The sequence below is a fragment of the Branchiostoma belcheri genome, unplaced genomic scaffold, assembly GCF_001625305.1.
Source record: "Branchiostoma belcheri isolate BF01 breed outbred unplaced genomic scaffold, Haploidv18h27 scaffold88, whole genome shotgun sequence".
Classification (NCBI taxonomy): Eukaryota; Metazoa; Chordata; class Leptocardii; order Amphioxiformes; family Branchiostomatidae; genus Branchiostoma; species Branchiostoma belcheri.
Genome location: NW_017804553.1, coordinates 1,146,317 through 1,161,985, shown reverse-complemented (window position 1 = coordinate 1,161,985; position 15,669 = coordinate 1,146,317). Strand labels below are relative to the sequence as shown.

Here is a 15,669-nt window from a genome sequence, read left to right as displayed (position 1 = left end):
CACATGCGCAATTGAAAGTAATTCACTCAATGCTGCACCTCTATAAAGACAGCTCCCAACGTAAATCAACAAGTAAATAAATTTATCTCACAGTATTTGCTGACAGAGGAAGATGGATGAACATAGCAACTTCTGCCTCTTCAGAAAGTCAACTTTACGGTACACAAAAGTGTAAAGAAGAAAATTGCATGTCTCTGATCATGAAATGCAGCTGCACACGAAGACAATCAATGCAGCAACTGGGCCGCAAGCTGCGCTCTGTCTTCTGAGATTCCACGTCTGCAATTACCTAATCAAGTTGTCAAGTGAAATAAAAAAGGGATGGATTTGTAAAACAAGAGTGCGGCCCCCGTGCATAACACAACCCTCTGGCGGTAAACAAACCTTCAACTGGGTCACGCTGACCCACGTGAAGAGATCGCACGTGTCCGACTCTTTGCATATTCTAGAGGACGATGACCCTATCATTACTTCCGAGTTGTCACGGCAACAGCTTAATTCAGCCCATAGCAGAAACGAAACAAGGCATAAAGCCGATGCATCACTTCTGTTCAATCGTCTCTGTAATCTAACCAAGTATTGAGCATATCTAACACCTTCTTTCCTTGCAATGCCTCCAATGTGTACTTTTACGAGCTTCTATTGACATCAGAAAATGCAAACTTCACTGTTTAATGATGGAAAACACTTTGAAGTTGCATTAGAACTGAAAAAAGGGGAGTCAAATTATGCAATTCAGATTTTTGTGTCATTTTTCTATCAAGCCTCTTTAGCTAAAAACTTGCTCAAGAAGTTGTACATAGCTACTACAAGGTTATTGACCTTTGGTAAGGTTAGCGCCCTTGACTACTGGAGCAGTGACCAGCATGTAGGTTAATTTGCCTGCGATAACATCTGGTTTGAACCTCGTTTATTACCATCAAGATACCTGACTTTGATGTTTTTGACAGCTAGTGTCCTGCCCTACCCAATAATGTCATGTTTGGACATTCGTTCAGATAAGCACATGGGTCAAAGATAAAGGTTTGTTGAATTGTAAGGCCACACCAATTTAATTTGTTGGTTCTCGGATTTTTTCAGAAAAAATATGAAGCGACAGGGCGAAAAAAAATAAAAATAAAAACAGGTCTAGGCATCCTATTATAGGCTTAAATGCTACAAAATGAGCCATGAAGTCAACACAAAAGGCTGGGTTAAAATTTAAACATTGGATTTTGAACTTTTAATCCAACCACTGCAATGATAGATGGGAAAACTGTAACAACTAGGAAGAAAAGGACTTTCCTCAACTGTTGGGGGGCAAAACATGAGCATTTTTCAGTTGATTCAGGACCAGAATCAAATTTTTTTTTCTTTGCAAATCAGAAAAAAACGAAGAGGCGAATCCGAGAACCAACAAATTAAATTGGTGTGGCCTAATCTATCATAAACTAGTTGAGGTCAGCAGTCCTAAAAGTCACTGTTCCTGTGTTTGTAGAAGGGAAGCCTTGTTACAGATCGGTTATCGTAATTAGGGCATGTAAATTGACAATGAATTGTGTATCGAGTTGAAAAGCAGGCAATGGGACTACCGACAAAACATTCAGTGTTTTCGAAAGTTATGCAGTGTGTACTGTGTAACTGGTCAGTGTTACTGGTAGTGTTTTTAAACTAAGTGTCAGGATACCTGGAAAATCATGACCTGAGTGTATTTGCCCTGGATAAATAAAATATAAGAGAAATTTACCATAATATCACATTTTGGAAAATGTTGATCTGAATAAAATGGTTTTGGACCAAAAGAAATGCTTACTCTTTCTGACACTGGTTTTTAGAGCATGTCACTTGTACTAGTTGTAGCTATCTCGAGGTAATGCATCTAACACACGAACTAGCACAGATCACAAAAGATTTTTAATAAAAGAGAAAAATGTTAACACCATGGTATTTGCACTAACACAAATGTGTTTTGAAACATGAAACCTGGTGCAGCCTTTTCTCTCAAAAATACAATGTTATAAATTATTTCCACTGTTGACAAAGAAGTACTCTGTATTCACCGAGCAGTATGGTATATAATGATTTGGTATATGATGGCATATAATGTTACTGATCCCCAAACAATTCCATCATTGTCATAAGACACTATGTGTCAAAAAACCTTTCTAGTACAATTGCCAACCGGAACATTTCTAATAGGACAGAATAAAATAATACATGTACATCGGCCCACATTTGGTTTAGCATTGGGTAAAATTTTAGTCTGCCAAAGACTAGAAGGCCTCTACCAGGCTTCGGAAATGGCTAGAAATTACAGAAAACTGTACTCTTTCAGCACACCAACTTTCTTAGTAAGTTAATATCTGTCTATTTGGACAATTTCTACTCGAGAGTATTCCTTCTAGTTCTAACTGCTTCTGAAGCCTGGTAGAGGCTATACCATAAGCCTGATGGGCTTCGTGACAAATTGAGACTGAACACAACTGGGTTTATGAAACAACAGGAAAACAAAGGGGTGTTATGCAAATGATCCTCCCTTGAGACAAAGACAATTGTGCGAGGGAAGCCCTACAAATAAAGCAATTAACTCATCAATAACTGAGGTGTCAGACAACACCACCACCTGTCTCCTCTTCTGATTTTCACACCTGAATTCACACCTGCTAATATCTGTACTGAGGAGCCATAAAGAAAGAAAGCCAAAGTTCCAATCTCTATATAAAGAGACAGTGTGCAAAATTTGTGCCATTTCAAAATCTTGTATTTGTTTTTTTGCCGGTTTTCCTCCTTCCTAATTATTTGTTAGTGTTCAGGTAGGGTGGCTAACACAGAACACGTGTAAGCCGGAAATAGCTCTTTTGTACTACAAAATTTTACGGTGTTTTCTTTTTCAATTTTACACCATGATAACTCTGTAAACTACTACTATAAGCTTCCAGGTTATGAAGCCATTTTGGGGGGGCAGGGGAAAAGGCATGAGACCTATGTCCATATAACAAGCTGTTAGAAAATTGGACTCGCTCGTATTCAGTGGTAAATTTGCCTGAGCATTACATGTATTGCAATAGTTTTATAACCTATTCATGCCTCTATTTTTAGAACTGCCATTATACAACAATGACGTACTATAAAAAAATCCAGCAACCCAAATAGGCTTATGAAACTACAGTAATCACTAAAAATGACACGCAATAAGGCAGAACAAACTTCTTCTTCCTAAAATTAGTCACTCGCGGATACACGTGACAGAAGACTCTGATTATCTGTACCATCCATGAGTTCTTTGTCTGTGGTTTAATGGAAAATTACTCAGAAGCCTGGAGGCCCATTCTTCGCTTATCTGCTAACATTACATGCACTGTTCTCCACAAAAAGGCAGAAATTACTTCCACCAGCAGCGAAAATTGCGAACCTTTGTGTGGTTTCTTGTACCCCAGAGGGACAAATACTCCAAGCATTTTAAGAGATGGGGAGGAATTAAAGAGGCATATCACTAGGGAGACTGTGCAAAATATGCAGACTATGTCAGGAATCAAAAGATAAGAACTTGTCTGTATCCAATAGGAGTTGTCTTCCTATGGAATTGTGCTGTAGAGATAGCAGAAGCATGTAACATTTTCTAGTTGACTTCAACACCACTACAGGATGTATAAGAGTCATGATATCCACACAGAAAGATACGGAGAAAACATTACAGAAATGTGTGTATTTATAAAACGTCTTTCATCAGTCCACATATTTCCTTTTAGAAGGAAATATGTTCCTATTCTTTATCTAAATGCTGCCTAACCTTGCGAGAATATATCGGACTACGCTAATGCATTTCCTTTGAGTGGAGTATTTGTTTTATCCAATGTCTTTTTCCCACTGATCTACCCTCTTTGTTTTCAGCAACTTCCTCCCCTCAAAAGGTCCAGTTGACCAGACTTTACCGCGAAGTGTAAATCGGCCCGTTTTTCCCACAGGTATCAGTGGACCTTATCCAGCCATCTACGTCATTATGTTATCACCTTTCAACAGAGTCTGGCCACAACAACAGTTTCTCTTCCTTTCTGCAGAAGTCAAAAGTGTTGCTCAGGGCCTGACCCCCAGGTTTTTAAACACACACATCTAACCACTAACTAACCACTGAGGATGCCTCTTAATATATCTTTATCACCCAAGTTGAAAGCCAACAGGTGACCAAACAGGTAATATCTTTAACTAGGAGACAGGTCATCAAGAGAAGAACATCTGGGAAAAAGTTGTTTACAAACAAAGGATTAAGAAAGGAAGGGATGAAAGCATTGGCAAGATTCTATCTCTACTCTACAGAAAAACTAGCAAGCTCTCAAACTACTGTATCTGCTTACACCTATCAGTATTACTAGTTCCAAGAAACCTCCTTCCTGTTTTCAACTACATGTACTTTACTACACACAGAATGTTACACACTTTTGTGACTTTTGTCTGCTCCCTTACAAAGGTTATTTTAACCCATTATACAAAGCCTTTCTACCAGTCGCTAGCGGTAAACCAGGATCTGTATTGTTTGTTTTTCTAGGACTTGGATACTCTATCCAATGGAAATCCGGCACTTTGTTGTGCATCAAGGACAATACAAAGCTTCCTGTCGAAGGAAAACAGCTTATTTGACTTCTAATGCAGCGAAGAAGACTGCATCAGAAAAGACAGAGTTGAATAGGTGGGACAGTGCTTGGAGAAGAGGTGAAAAGAGTAAAGGAATGCTTTTTATTCAGCTGCAAATGTACAATTAAACTGGTATCAGATACCATTACTGTTTGGCACGTGTTCTCGTCGTGAAGACCTTTTCACAGCCCCATGATCTAGCACATCGGCAGAACGTACTGCGCCTGCGCAGAACCCCATATTTTTGCGTTTTTCGTTGGGTTTTTGGTCAACGTTGCATCAGAATTTTGGCTGGTACAGAGAATATTCTTTCCAACACAACATTTGGAAACTACTGTCGAAATGCTAACCTTATATGAGCGAATACAACCTTATATGAGACGTTCTGCCGAAATGCTATGTACAATACATTATGGGTTTCGCGCAGGTGCAGTACTTTCTGCCGACGTGCTTATGATCTTACATTTCTAATTAGTATGTATCTAGAAATGCTTTGCTGACTTCAATTATTCCATCTACCATTCTATTTCTTCCTTTTTCCTTCTTTCAAGTTCTTTTCTCTCTATTCCTCTCTCATTTTGTCTATCACTACGATTTTCCCAAACATCTACATCAGTCCAAAGATGTACTTCTCTGCAGTTCCAAGTCCTGAAACCTAACCCCACATGTTCCAGTGCCTTGTTGTAACAAAGTCACCTCCAAGTCAGAGGTACACAGGTCCTCTCTCATCAGCACCCTTCAGCTGCCTTGAACTTCTGACTCTAAGCTAATCTTCTGGGATTTTATCCCACATGTTTATAGCAACAAAGTTTCAATGGTTTGAGACAGGGATGGAAGCAAGAGTTAGTTAGAATATGACCTCTGATGGCCAAAGTTTGGGGCAAGTGAATGGCTTTCAGAAAAGTTTGCCAGACGTCAGAAAACGCAATGATTTTCAACCCCAACATCTGCTTGGAGGTTAGTTTAAAGCCAGGCACAAGACCAGGCCACGTAAACCATTAACAACCATAACAGCAACTGATCCTGGAAGGATTACAGGTGTAAAAACCGACAGGGGCGAGCATGTCACAACCGGGAATCGAAACTGTAAAAACCGAAAGGGGCGAGCAGGTCACAACCGGGAATCGAACCCAAGTTGTCCGCTTGGCGGTCACCAACGCTAACCATTACACTAAAAGGTCGCACGACCATTTAGCATGGTCAGTTAGCACTGTTACACTACTCCCCCTTTTCTTTCAAGATTCGTCCTCGAATCTTCCGAGTCCGACATTCCTGGAGCTGCCACACTTATCCTCAGTGCCAGTACTCACAGGGCCGGCATGGGAACCACTGTAAAAACCGAAAGGGGCGAGCAGGTCACAACCGGGAATCGAACCCGAGTTGTACGCTTGGCGGTCACCAACGCTAACCACTACACTAAAAGGTCGCACGACCATTTAGCATGGTCAGTTAGCACTGTTACACAGGCTTCCAGGCTGATATCCTAATGATGTAAGGATGATTAAACACATCAACAATCAGGCACAGGGGAATGCCAAGGCCTCAAACAGGAAGAGCTCTAAATACTGTCTTTAAATGTCAAGTAAATCCTTCTTTTCCCGGTTGATCCGGTGGAACCTGAAATTTATATGTAGACGACAAGATAAAAGCATTTTTGTAGGGTGTGCCTGGATGTTGTTTTCAACTTGAACTATGAATACTGTACGGGTTCTAAAAAAAAATAGGTGCAACAAGCCGCTAGGAGGCACAAAATCTAGTCATTTCGAGGTCCTATCAAGACCTATCCACCTACCAAATATCAAGAAGATCCATCCCAGCATTCTAGATTTATTGTGTTTACAGACACACAGACACACACTTGAATGCTACCGAAAACATAACATTGTTGGTAAAAATAGCTATTTCCTTTGAAGATGCTATGGCAAACCTATGATAGCTTCTTCTTACAATGGTATATTATCTGTGATAGCAGTAGCAGACACTGCGATTTCTGCTCTTCCTTCTTCCTGTTTGTTTTCTTTCCCCCAAATTTCCATCACAAATTCTCCCACAAAAGAAGGCCGAATCCCCGGTTATTAGCTTCGGACTGGACTTGTAATAACAGGAAACAGACAGTCTTCCATCTGTAACTTATCCTCCAGTCAGTTCTGGGAACGTCTGTCGCATACAAACAGAGATGTCCTAGAAGACCCTTTGCCACATGTCCAACTGTGGAAGTACAATATAGCTCTGACAGGGAACAGGTATTGTACAGATGCCCTTCTTCTATACACACTCCATATGCTTTGAGCTTCACCAGTCATTGCTTGATTAAAAGTAATTGCTGGAAAAAAGTTGCCCAGTTCTCAGCACTCAAAGAAAATCACATTCAAGACAGTTTGGTAAAATATCATATCAGAAACCTACAGCTTAAAATACAAGGTCTGCTAACAGCAGTAAAATTCTTTGTATCAAAACATAACTGTACATATAGTTACATGGCAGCCAGTCAATTCTAAATATAAAAGCTTGAACTTGAAAGAATTTCAAGAAAAAACTGTGAAAATTTGGCATACATGTACATGATGTATATTACCCAAAGGAACTTGTAGCTTAGAACATAAAACAGGTCTTTACTGCCTACCCACAGAGCAAATCTGTAATTTGGTGTGAACCAGGAAGTTATGGGTTTTTGATGAAGTGGGTGTTTCTGTGCAAACACCAGAAGACCGCAAAACGTAAACACCACTAATGGATTAATACTGGCATGGGGGGAAGCTGTGACTTGTAGCAGTGTGTCTGGATGAGGTCTGGTAGGGTAAACAATCATGATAGATCACATAGGTTCTTCATCATGCAACAAGAGATGGATAGACAAGGTACAGAATGATATACAAGTGTGTAGACATACTGACTACAGTACTAGGTGTTAACCTCCATAGCATGTCAAAAACTGGGGGTTTTGGGGGTCTTCATGGTCTTTATGAGCTTTTATGTGCTATTTTCTGATTGCATATACTATAGACAATATAGCCGGCCTGGTTGAATTACCCCCATTTTTTGCTAATCAGAAAACATCCAAAGACCACCAAACCCCCAGTTCTATAAGCCTGCTACGGAGGCTAACTAGGTGTAGTAATCAGGAAAAGAACAAGAATCAGAAGAAACAGCTACGGCTTCTGAGATTCGGTGACTCAGAATTGAGTCATCATTGGATACAGTAGGTGCTACCAATCAAATAGTTTCGAGGAAATATACTGTGATTACCTGTTACCAGACATATGTCAAGCTGGAGTGGTAAGCCAAAGGTAGTTCATACAAATATACAAATACATTGTAGTAAGAAACCTAGTGGAACTTCCTTAATTTACTTTTCTTTAAAAAAAATTGGATTAAATGACAACTACAATAACTGACACATGTAATACTGCTTTACTAATATGCTCTTACAATCGCAAGTGACACAGTTTTTTTCACCTTCACTGACTTGAATATAAGATAAGCCTTGTCTGTATTTTTGCATAAATAGCTCCAGTATTCTGCATTGTACAAGTGTAAACGCTTATTGGTAAAACCCCAATTTTCCTTCCGAGCTTCTAGTATATCTCCACAGGTAATCTACAACACACAGTACAGTACAATCTCTCCTTCAAGTGAGAAATGACTTAATGACAGCGCTGAAACAAACACATGCTACATGTATGTCTACTTTCTCACTGTCAGGAATACACACATAGAATGATTTTTGAGCACCAGAGACATGTGCAAATCCTAAACCAAAGGCTAATACACATGCAAAAATCACAATACAATAGACCGAACTCTGGAGAACAAAAGCACACAGCTTACCTCTATAGCCTCAGCAGTCAAAGTGTTTCACTTCACACTACAGAAATCCAAGGAAACAGAGCAGACATTACAGCAAAATGAGGTGTTTTCCTGCACTTCTGAGTCCTCTGGGAGGAGATGAGAACCAGAGCAGGACCAACCCCACTGGTTTCCCAGCTTAGACACATTACATCACTTCCTGGAGGCCATCCCGTGGGACCCTGATTTACAAACTGTCCAGCAAGCTATCTCTCCCTAGGGAAAGGCACTTCACAGCTTTTCTGATCAAAAGTTTCAAGAAAAACAACCAAAAAACATATACAACTTGACCACTTCCCTTTGTCCTAAGCTCTCTTTGACTTGATCAAAACAAAAACTTTTGTCCTATTTGCGAACAAAAGAATGTCTAGTAAACTGGGACATCTTCATGAAACCAGTTACATGTTGTCATGCAAATGTCCCTTTCAATTTCATGCCAGTACATTTCCATTATAGATTGAAATTTCCAAAGAGTGGAAAATTATAGCTCATCAGTTTTCTGTAAATCCTGCTACATGTACTTGTATTCTATTTCATAATTTTCTCTAAACATGGAAAAGACCTACCCAAAATGTTCATCAAGCAGAAATCTAAGCCTTGGCCTATTTTTGGAAGTTTTATTAGGCATTTTTATCAGGAATTCTTTGTGTACTGGTATCATTTATCATATCTTTTTATGCCTGGCAAATGGATACTGCCTAGCCAATTTGATACTGTCTTGCAGCCACCAAAAGGTCTGCTTTGAGATTATCTCCTAACCCTTTAATCTGGCTTTACCAATGGATTGGCTGTACCCTCCTACACCACATGATTTATAGAGCTGTCTACAGTAGGCCCCCCTGGGAGAGTAACCCAGTAAGCTCAGGTACACAGAAAACACAGCAAACCTCACCTGTTCCTCATTAACTACACACATCTACAACCCATTCCCTGTGTAAGAAAATGTACTGGCTTGATATTACCTTGTATTTAATTTGTATGTATCATGTAGTCTCCACCAGACTTCTTTTGCAGGCTGAATAAATCGTAGAAATCCAATCTTAGCAGGCCAATTTGATCGTCGATGGCCGGCTACCTTCTCTTGCCACCCTTTTAGGCCGATTTCTATGATTTATTCAGCCTGCAAAAAAAGTCTGGTGGAGACTATGTATCATACAAGAAGTGTTTGAAGCAACCATGGGGTGTCAAAACACATCTAGTCATTAGGAGTCTATAAAATGATACTGGAGTCAATGTAGTTGTCACCTACGGATTACAAAACGAGGTGTAATTTTCTCACCTATTTATTATCAAACAATAGCGTCTAGGTGTCACAATGTCAGCACTTTATGGAGTAGAGGTGTCTGAATGGACAGTAGATTATAATACACAAAGGACTGTCTGGGTTGGTTGGATGAATGTAGCCTCCGTAGCAGGGTTCAATAGAACGGGGTTTGGTGGTCTTTTCGGCTGTTTTCTGATCAGCCCAGTTCTAAAAATGGGGGTTATTCAACCAGGCCGGCTATGTTGTCTATATGTAATCAGAAAATAGCACATAAATGCTCCCAAAGACCATGAAGACCCCCAAAACCCCCCAGTTTTTGGCATGCTATGGAGGCTATGGATGACAATCTAAATCTTGGCCATTTTGCCAAGCAGATACTGTAAAGTGTAGAGTTTTAGCAGTAGTTTTATTTAGCAGTAGGAGAGGGGAAAGGGAGGTTTTCACAGTATTTTGAATTCCTGGTTGGAACAATTCTGTAGAACAGTAGTCAGACAAGGGAGGCATAACCGTGGTGTCATGAATTTGTGTCACCACGAAAATTTGAAGAAAGAAAGAAACACTGCTGTGACCACAGAAACACTGCCGTGACCACAAATAATTATTTATGATCCTCTATTACATAATGCATTCCTCATGAAAGATTATAAGGCATTTCTCCATGCTATATGTCAAGATTACATTGTAGAAATAATACTAGTAGTAGTCTATTGGTGTGACACTTTCTACATCTGTTCAAAGATTTTCAACAAGACATGGATGAAAGATGAAACCCCAAACCTGGCTAAATTTTTGTGTGTGACTGATCGTCTGATTTGTGAAACATGTGCTTACTGTTTACCCTGCAAAGTGGTAGACATAAAGAAGCCTTCTCAAGTCACGTTCTTAATTTCCCCACCTATCAGGGTGGCAAACACCTGTTGCATTTAAGCCCCTGCCTTGATTATATCTGTCGAAAAAGGTCAAGGAATATACCAGCAGAACGTGCCCAAAGCCTGTTTCTGCAGGCCAAAATTAGGACATGCCAGTCACAGGGTATACTTGGAGTGCTGGAGCATGAAGGTGAGTTGTAAATTGTGCTATCAGCGAGATCTACCATCAACAGCAGCAGGGTAGGTCCCGACTCATGGCCTTGACTTTCAACTGGATTTAACCCTCCAGTTGTGGTTCAAATTGGAATTAAATGATTCTTTGATAGACATGCGAAATTGGGCACAAGTGGTTTTGAAAAGAGCTATACACATACAGTTGTAGTCTGGATGCCAGACCCATAGCACGCTGGACACAACTTGCTAGTGTGCTATGGGTCTGGCACCCAGGCTAATACAGTTGGCAATGAATAAGTAAAAGCTGTATTACAAACATCCAAGGCTTATGTGCTTTCTCAGTTTCTGGTACTTTTATTTGGAACACTGACGTTACACTAATGCTTCGAGAACTTTCAAGAAGAGTACATTTTCCTACCAAACGTTGAAGGCAACTTAGCCTGGGTGCCATCCTACATGTATTTGTATACCAGGGCTCCAAATCCGAGGGAGCAGGTATAGGAGGCTCCAAGCCCCGTTATACAAATAGGATGGCACCCAGGCTAAAAGTACCTGGCAAATAACTGTCTAACAGTACTTTAATTCTTGTCTTACTGCAGTTTTTGGCACATCTTTGTCTGACACAGTGAATAGAACTACTGGATAGTTGTGAAAGCCTTCAAAGCACCTTCTGTACCAGCTAATTATACATACCGTATTACGCATACCTGTATTTGCAAAAGGTAGGACCCAAAGAAGCCGCTGTACTCATGTTTTCCACGTACACAAAAGATCGGAACTATTGCCTACGTAAGACACTCATCGGCCTTCAAGAAGTATCTGTGAAGGTCACGAAATTCTGTTTGCATTTTTGTCAACTATTGGTTGGTGAGAAACAGAAACATGTCAAACACAGAGAGGCATACCTTCAGGTCTTTAAGAGATTTAACAAGACAAAGTTGGCTTCACACGTGGCTAATTTGAACACAGGATTTGATTCAAGCACACACAGCTCTTTTTGATCTTCTTGTACTCTAAGTTTATACCAATTTGTTTTAAATACAGAACAATGAGTACACAAACCTACTCTAAACTGCTATATACAGAAACAAGAACTTTCTACATCTATTTTTAATCCACGTGTATTTAAAACAACCTCTTACCTTCTTTCTGACGCCTTTGCACAAAGGGGATTACCTGTTCCTTGGTTAATACGTTTTTGATAGGCCTTTGTGGCAAGTTCTTACAGCTCAGGGCTATTAAAGTGCATCAGTCACTAAGTAGTATCAAACTGACCACCTACATCAAAGGGCTCGGCTTATGGAGTTTTCTTGTCGTGTGGATTTTTGGCATCAACCGGCTCAGATAAATGTCCGCGTTGTTTGCTCGACAAGGAACCGCAAGATAGGATAGGAGGGAAAAGAATTTCTGTTGTTTGTCCATCTCACTTGATAAATGTACCGCAAATGTCCATTGAAGGCATTTTAGAGATAAGTCAGGCCTCCTCCCTTCGTAACAACTCAAACACAAAGTTTTCAGCGACACACACTGAAAACCACAACAGAAGAAAACAAAGTTTAACGGTGGCGCTTTACCGATGAAGATGATAAGACTACGTTGTATGCCATCTAGATATTTGACAAGTTGTTATCAGCATATAGGAACTTTGTAAAGGCTGCATGAAAGTGTCTGACAAAAAACCTACCTCTGGAATCGGAGCTATGCGTCTTGCCCGGACCTTAGCCATCAGTTCTGTGCACATCTTCTTGTTTGTTCCCCAAACATCGTCAGCGAAAAGCCTGTTCTCTTTAGCGCGGAGTATCTTTGTCCAATCCCGATAAATACGTCGAGAGCTTTATTGCTACTGCTTCTCCAGGCAACCGATGATAAGGAGAAGACAAATGTTTTGGAAGTCACCAAACTAAAGATCCATTTTTCATATCAGAGATACGGAACCCTGCGTCAATTCTGTACCTGTGGCACTTTTGTCGACTGTTCTTGTCCTCCAAAAATGCTTGTCAAAGTCTTTCAAGATACAACAACGATTTTCCAAAGCATTAAGATGGTAAAAACATCACTTTGTCGTCAATAATTGCCGGTAAATTTGCTAATCCAGCCTGCAAAGAGGCTTTGGTCGAAATCTCGTAAGTGAATTTCGCAGCAGCGCCGCTCGTCACAAAGGAGGCTGAAGAAAGACTGAAATCAAATTTGCCTTCCCAAATATTTTTCTAGGGGTAAGGACCCCCCTTTATGAGCGGATATATGCCATGATTCATGTAGGCATTCACCAATGAATAGCTACGTGTTCAAGGGGGGAAATAAACTTTCCGCGGTGTTAGCGGAAGTTGAATGGGAGTGAATAGTGTTGTTTGCGGAGAACGGTGTCAGATGTACGGTGGGGTAGGGGCGGGAGGGCTACAGGTCACAGGTGTTATTGCCCAACTTACCTTGAACACAGTGGGGGTGTGAGCTCTATTAGGACTCTAGGATTTGCTTGTTTTGGTGTAAACCTTCTTTCTAGAGGGGGGCGAAACACCTTCTCATCAGGCTTGTAGCCGCCTGAAGTGGTTAATAGCTCTGAGGGGCTTTCTAGGTAAACATGAAGCTGGGCCTGGTTACATTTTGTATCCTGGGGTTGTCCGAGGTAAGGGGACGTGACTTGGCGTTTTCACGGTATGCCACAAAGCAAGAATGCCGACTGGATACTTGTGTTTCCGTTCTGCCCAAAACATGTGGATTCTTTTTATAGCATCTACCTTATCTGTACTTGATAGCGACTTAATGGCACGACCCATATCTGGTACATACGTGATTAATACGTTGAATAAAGCAAACATTGCTTCAATAAAGCCAGCCACTTGACCATATGTAGGTAAGTTTATTTTCCCCGACAACTTGCTATTGTTTACGAGTCGGCAAGGGAGGGTGTTCAAGAACGGAAGCCGAGGGAAACTGTGCGGTGATGCAAGAATTTCAGGGTGGAAGAGCGGAGGTCTAAAGCCTCTTTATGTCATTAATGGCAAAGGCATGTTGCAATGTTAGGTGCAATCAATCAAGTAATGTCAATTGTTGAGTCTCGAAAAGAGAAAACTGTTTAAAAACCTGTCAATTTGTTAATCTGCACACCGTCAATCTTAGCAGCAACCCAGAAAAAATATCTTTTATTTCATCACATTATCCTTTAATAACATACCCATCTAACTTGTAAACTCCAATGTACAAGTATGTATTAATGTATTGTGATGATATTTTGGGCAAGCAGAAACAACTGAATAAGCAACTTCAGTTTATACTTGTTACTACTTACTAACTAGCAATACTCTTGGAAGATTGCCAAATTTGGTCACTGACACCTTACCCTCTAGTCACCTGAAAATTTGTTAAACATGGCTTGGGTCATGGTAATTCACCGAAATGCCAACAACCTGACGTCAACAAGTTCACTCACTCAGAGTCACCTGCACCTAACCTTGTCACTGGAATGTGACATAATAAAACATGACCCATTTCGTGACTCCGAACAAGTCTTGTGGCACGGTCATGTATAAAAGTTGGCACAAAAACATCCTGAATCATAACTTCTAGGTTCTTTGCATCATCTGAAACCTTTGATCATTCTTTGGGATTCACCTGCACCTAACCTTGTCTCTGGAATGTGACATAATAAAACATGACCCATTCCGTGAGCAAGTCTTGTAGCATGGTCATGGATAAAAGTTGGCACATAAAAAAAACAATCTGAATCAGCACTCTAGAATCTTTGTGTCATCCCCTTGGATCATTCTTTGGGATTCACCTGCACCTAACCTTGTCTCTGGAATGAGACATAATAAAACATGACTGATTTCGTGACACTGAGCAAGTCTTGTGGCACGGTCATGTATAAAAGTTGGCACAAAAACATCCTGAATCATCACTTCTAGGATCTTTGTGTCATCTCAAACCTTTTTGATCATTCTCTAGGATTCACCTGCACCTAACCCCGTCATTGGAATGTGCCATAACAAAACATGACTGATTCTGTGACCTGAGCAAGTCTAGTGGCACAGTCATGTATAAAAGTTGGCACATAAACATCCTGAATCATCACTTCTAGGATCTTTGTGTCATCTCCAACCTTAAATCTCGCTCACCCAAGCTGAGAAAAACAGGACCTCCCCCAAGGAAGGCAAGATCGCAGACCGTACCATAACATCCTATACAAAACTGTTGGCCGCTTTTGGTCATGTTGAAGTACGTGATACACATTTACAGTAACAGCAATATCAGAAACAACCAAAACAAACGGACACAACCCATATGGCATATACAAGCTCTCATTCTTATATGTTTTTTTGTACTGTACCACATATGTGTAAAATATGGGTATAGATTTATTAGGACTTTAACTTAGTCTAATCAAAACTTGGATAGTGAGTGAGTTAACTTGACCGTTATCTTTCCAATATATTTTCTCTGACGATTACCTCTTCCCTCATGACCTCGATGAAAAGCGGCCTGCAGGTCGGTTTGAGCTTCTCGTGAATAAGGAATGGTTCAAACAAACAAAGTTGTACATAAAACTTCACAGGAAACCTATTCTTAGCTATTAACGCAAATATTTACATCATAACCTTTCATCACTAACTTCTCCGTAACCTGATAGACAAGAATGTCTGGAAAAGAAAACCTGGGAGTTTCAATTCTCAGTTTCGCTGAGACTTGTGTAGAGGATTGTATGATCTAATGGGTGGCCGTCATCTCAATAGCTCTGACCCTCTTGGACTCTTCTAGGTGGTCGCTAAAGATACAGAGACCAGATGGATGCACCCTCAGCTGCCACGGATCAAAATAACACCTGTTATGGAGGTGGATTTTGTCTGTTGCAAATGGTTTGTAAACAGGTGCATCTGATGTACATTCAATCCTTCATCACAAGAGAATATTTGA

The 15,669-nt window shown here is 40.4% G+C and overlaps 1 protein-coding gene across 1 annotated transcript in view; it reads right to left on the bottom strand.

The window, feature by feature from the left end:
- Window positions 1–13,026, bottom strand: part of LOC109487388 — a 71,599-nt gene extending 58,573 nt beyond the window's left edge. The window contains exon 1 of the mRNA XM_019791376.1: window positions 12,446–13,026. Coding sequence (XP_019646935.1) covers window positions 12,446–12,502 — 57 coding nt within the window. The 5' untranslated portion in view covers window positions 12,503–13,026. The remainder of the gene's footprint in view (window positions 1–12,445) is intronic.
- Between the last annotated feature and the right edge of the window lie 2,643 nt (window positions 13,027–15,669).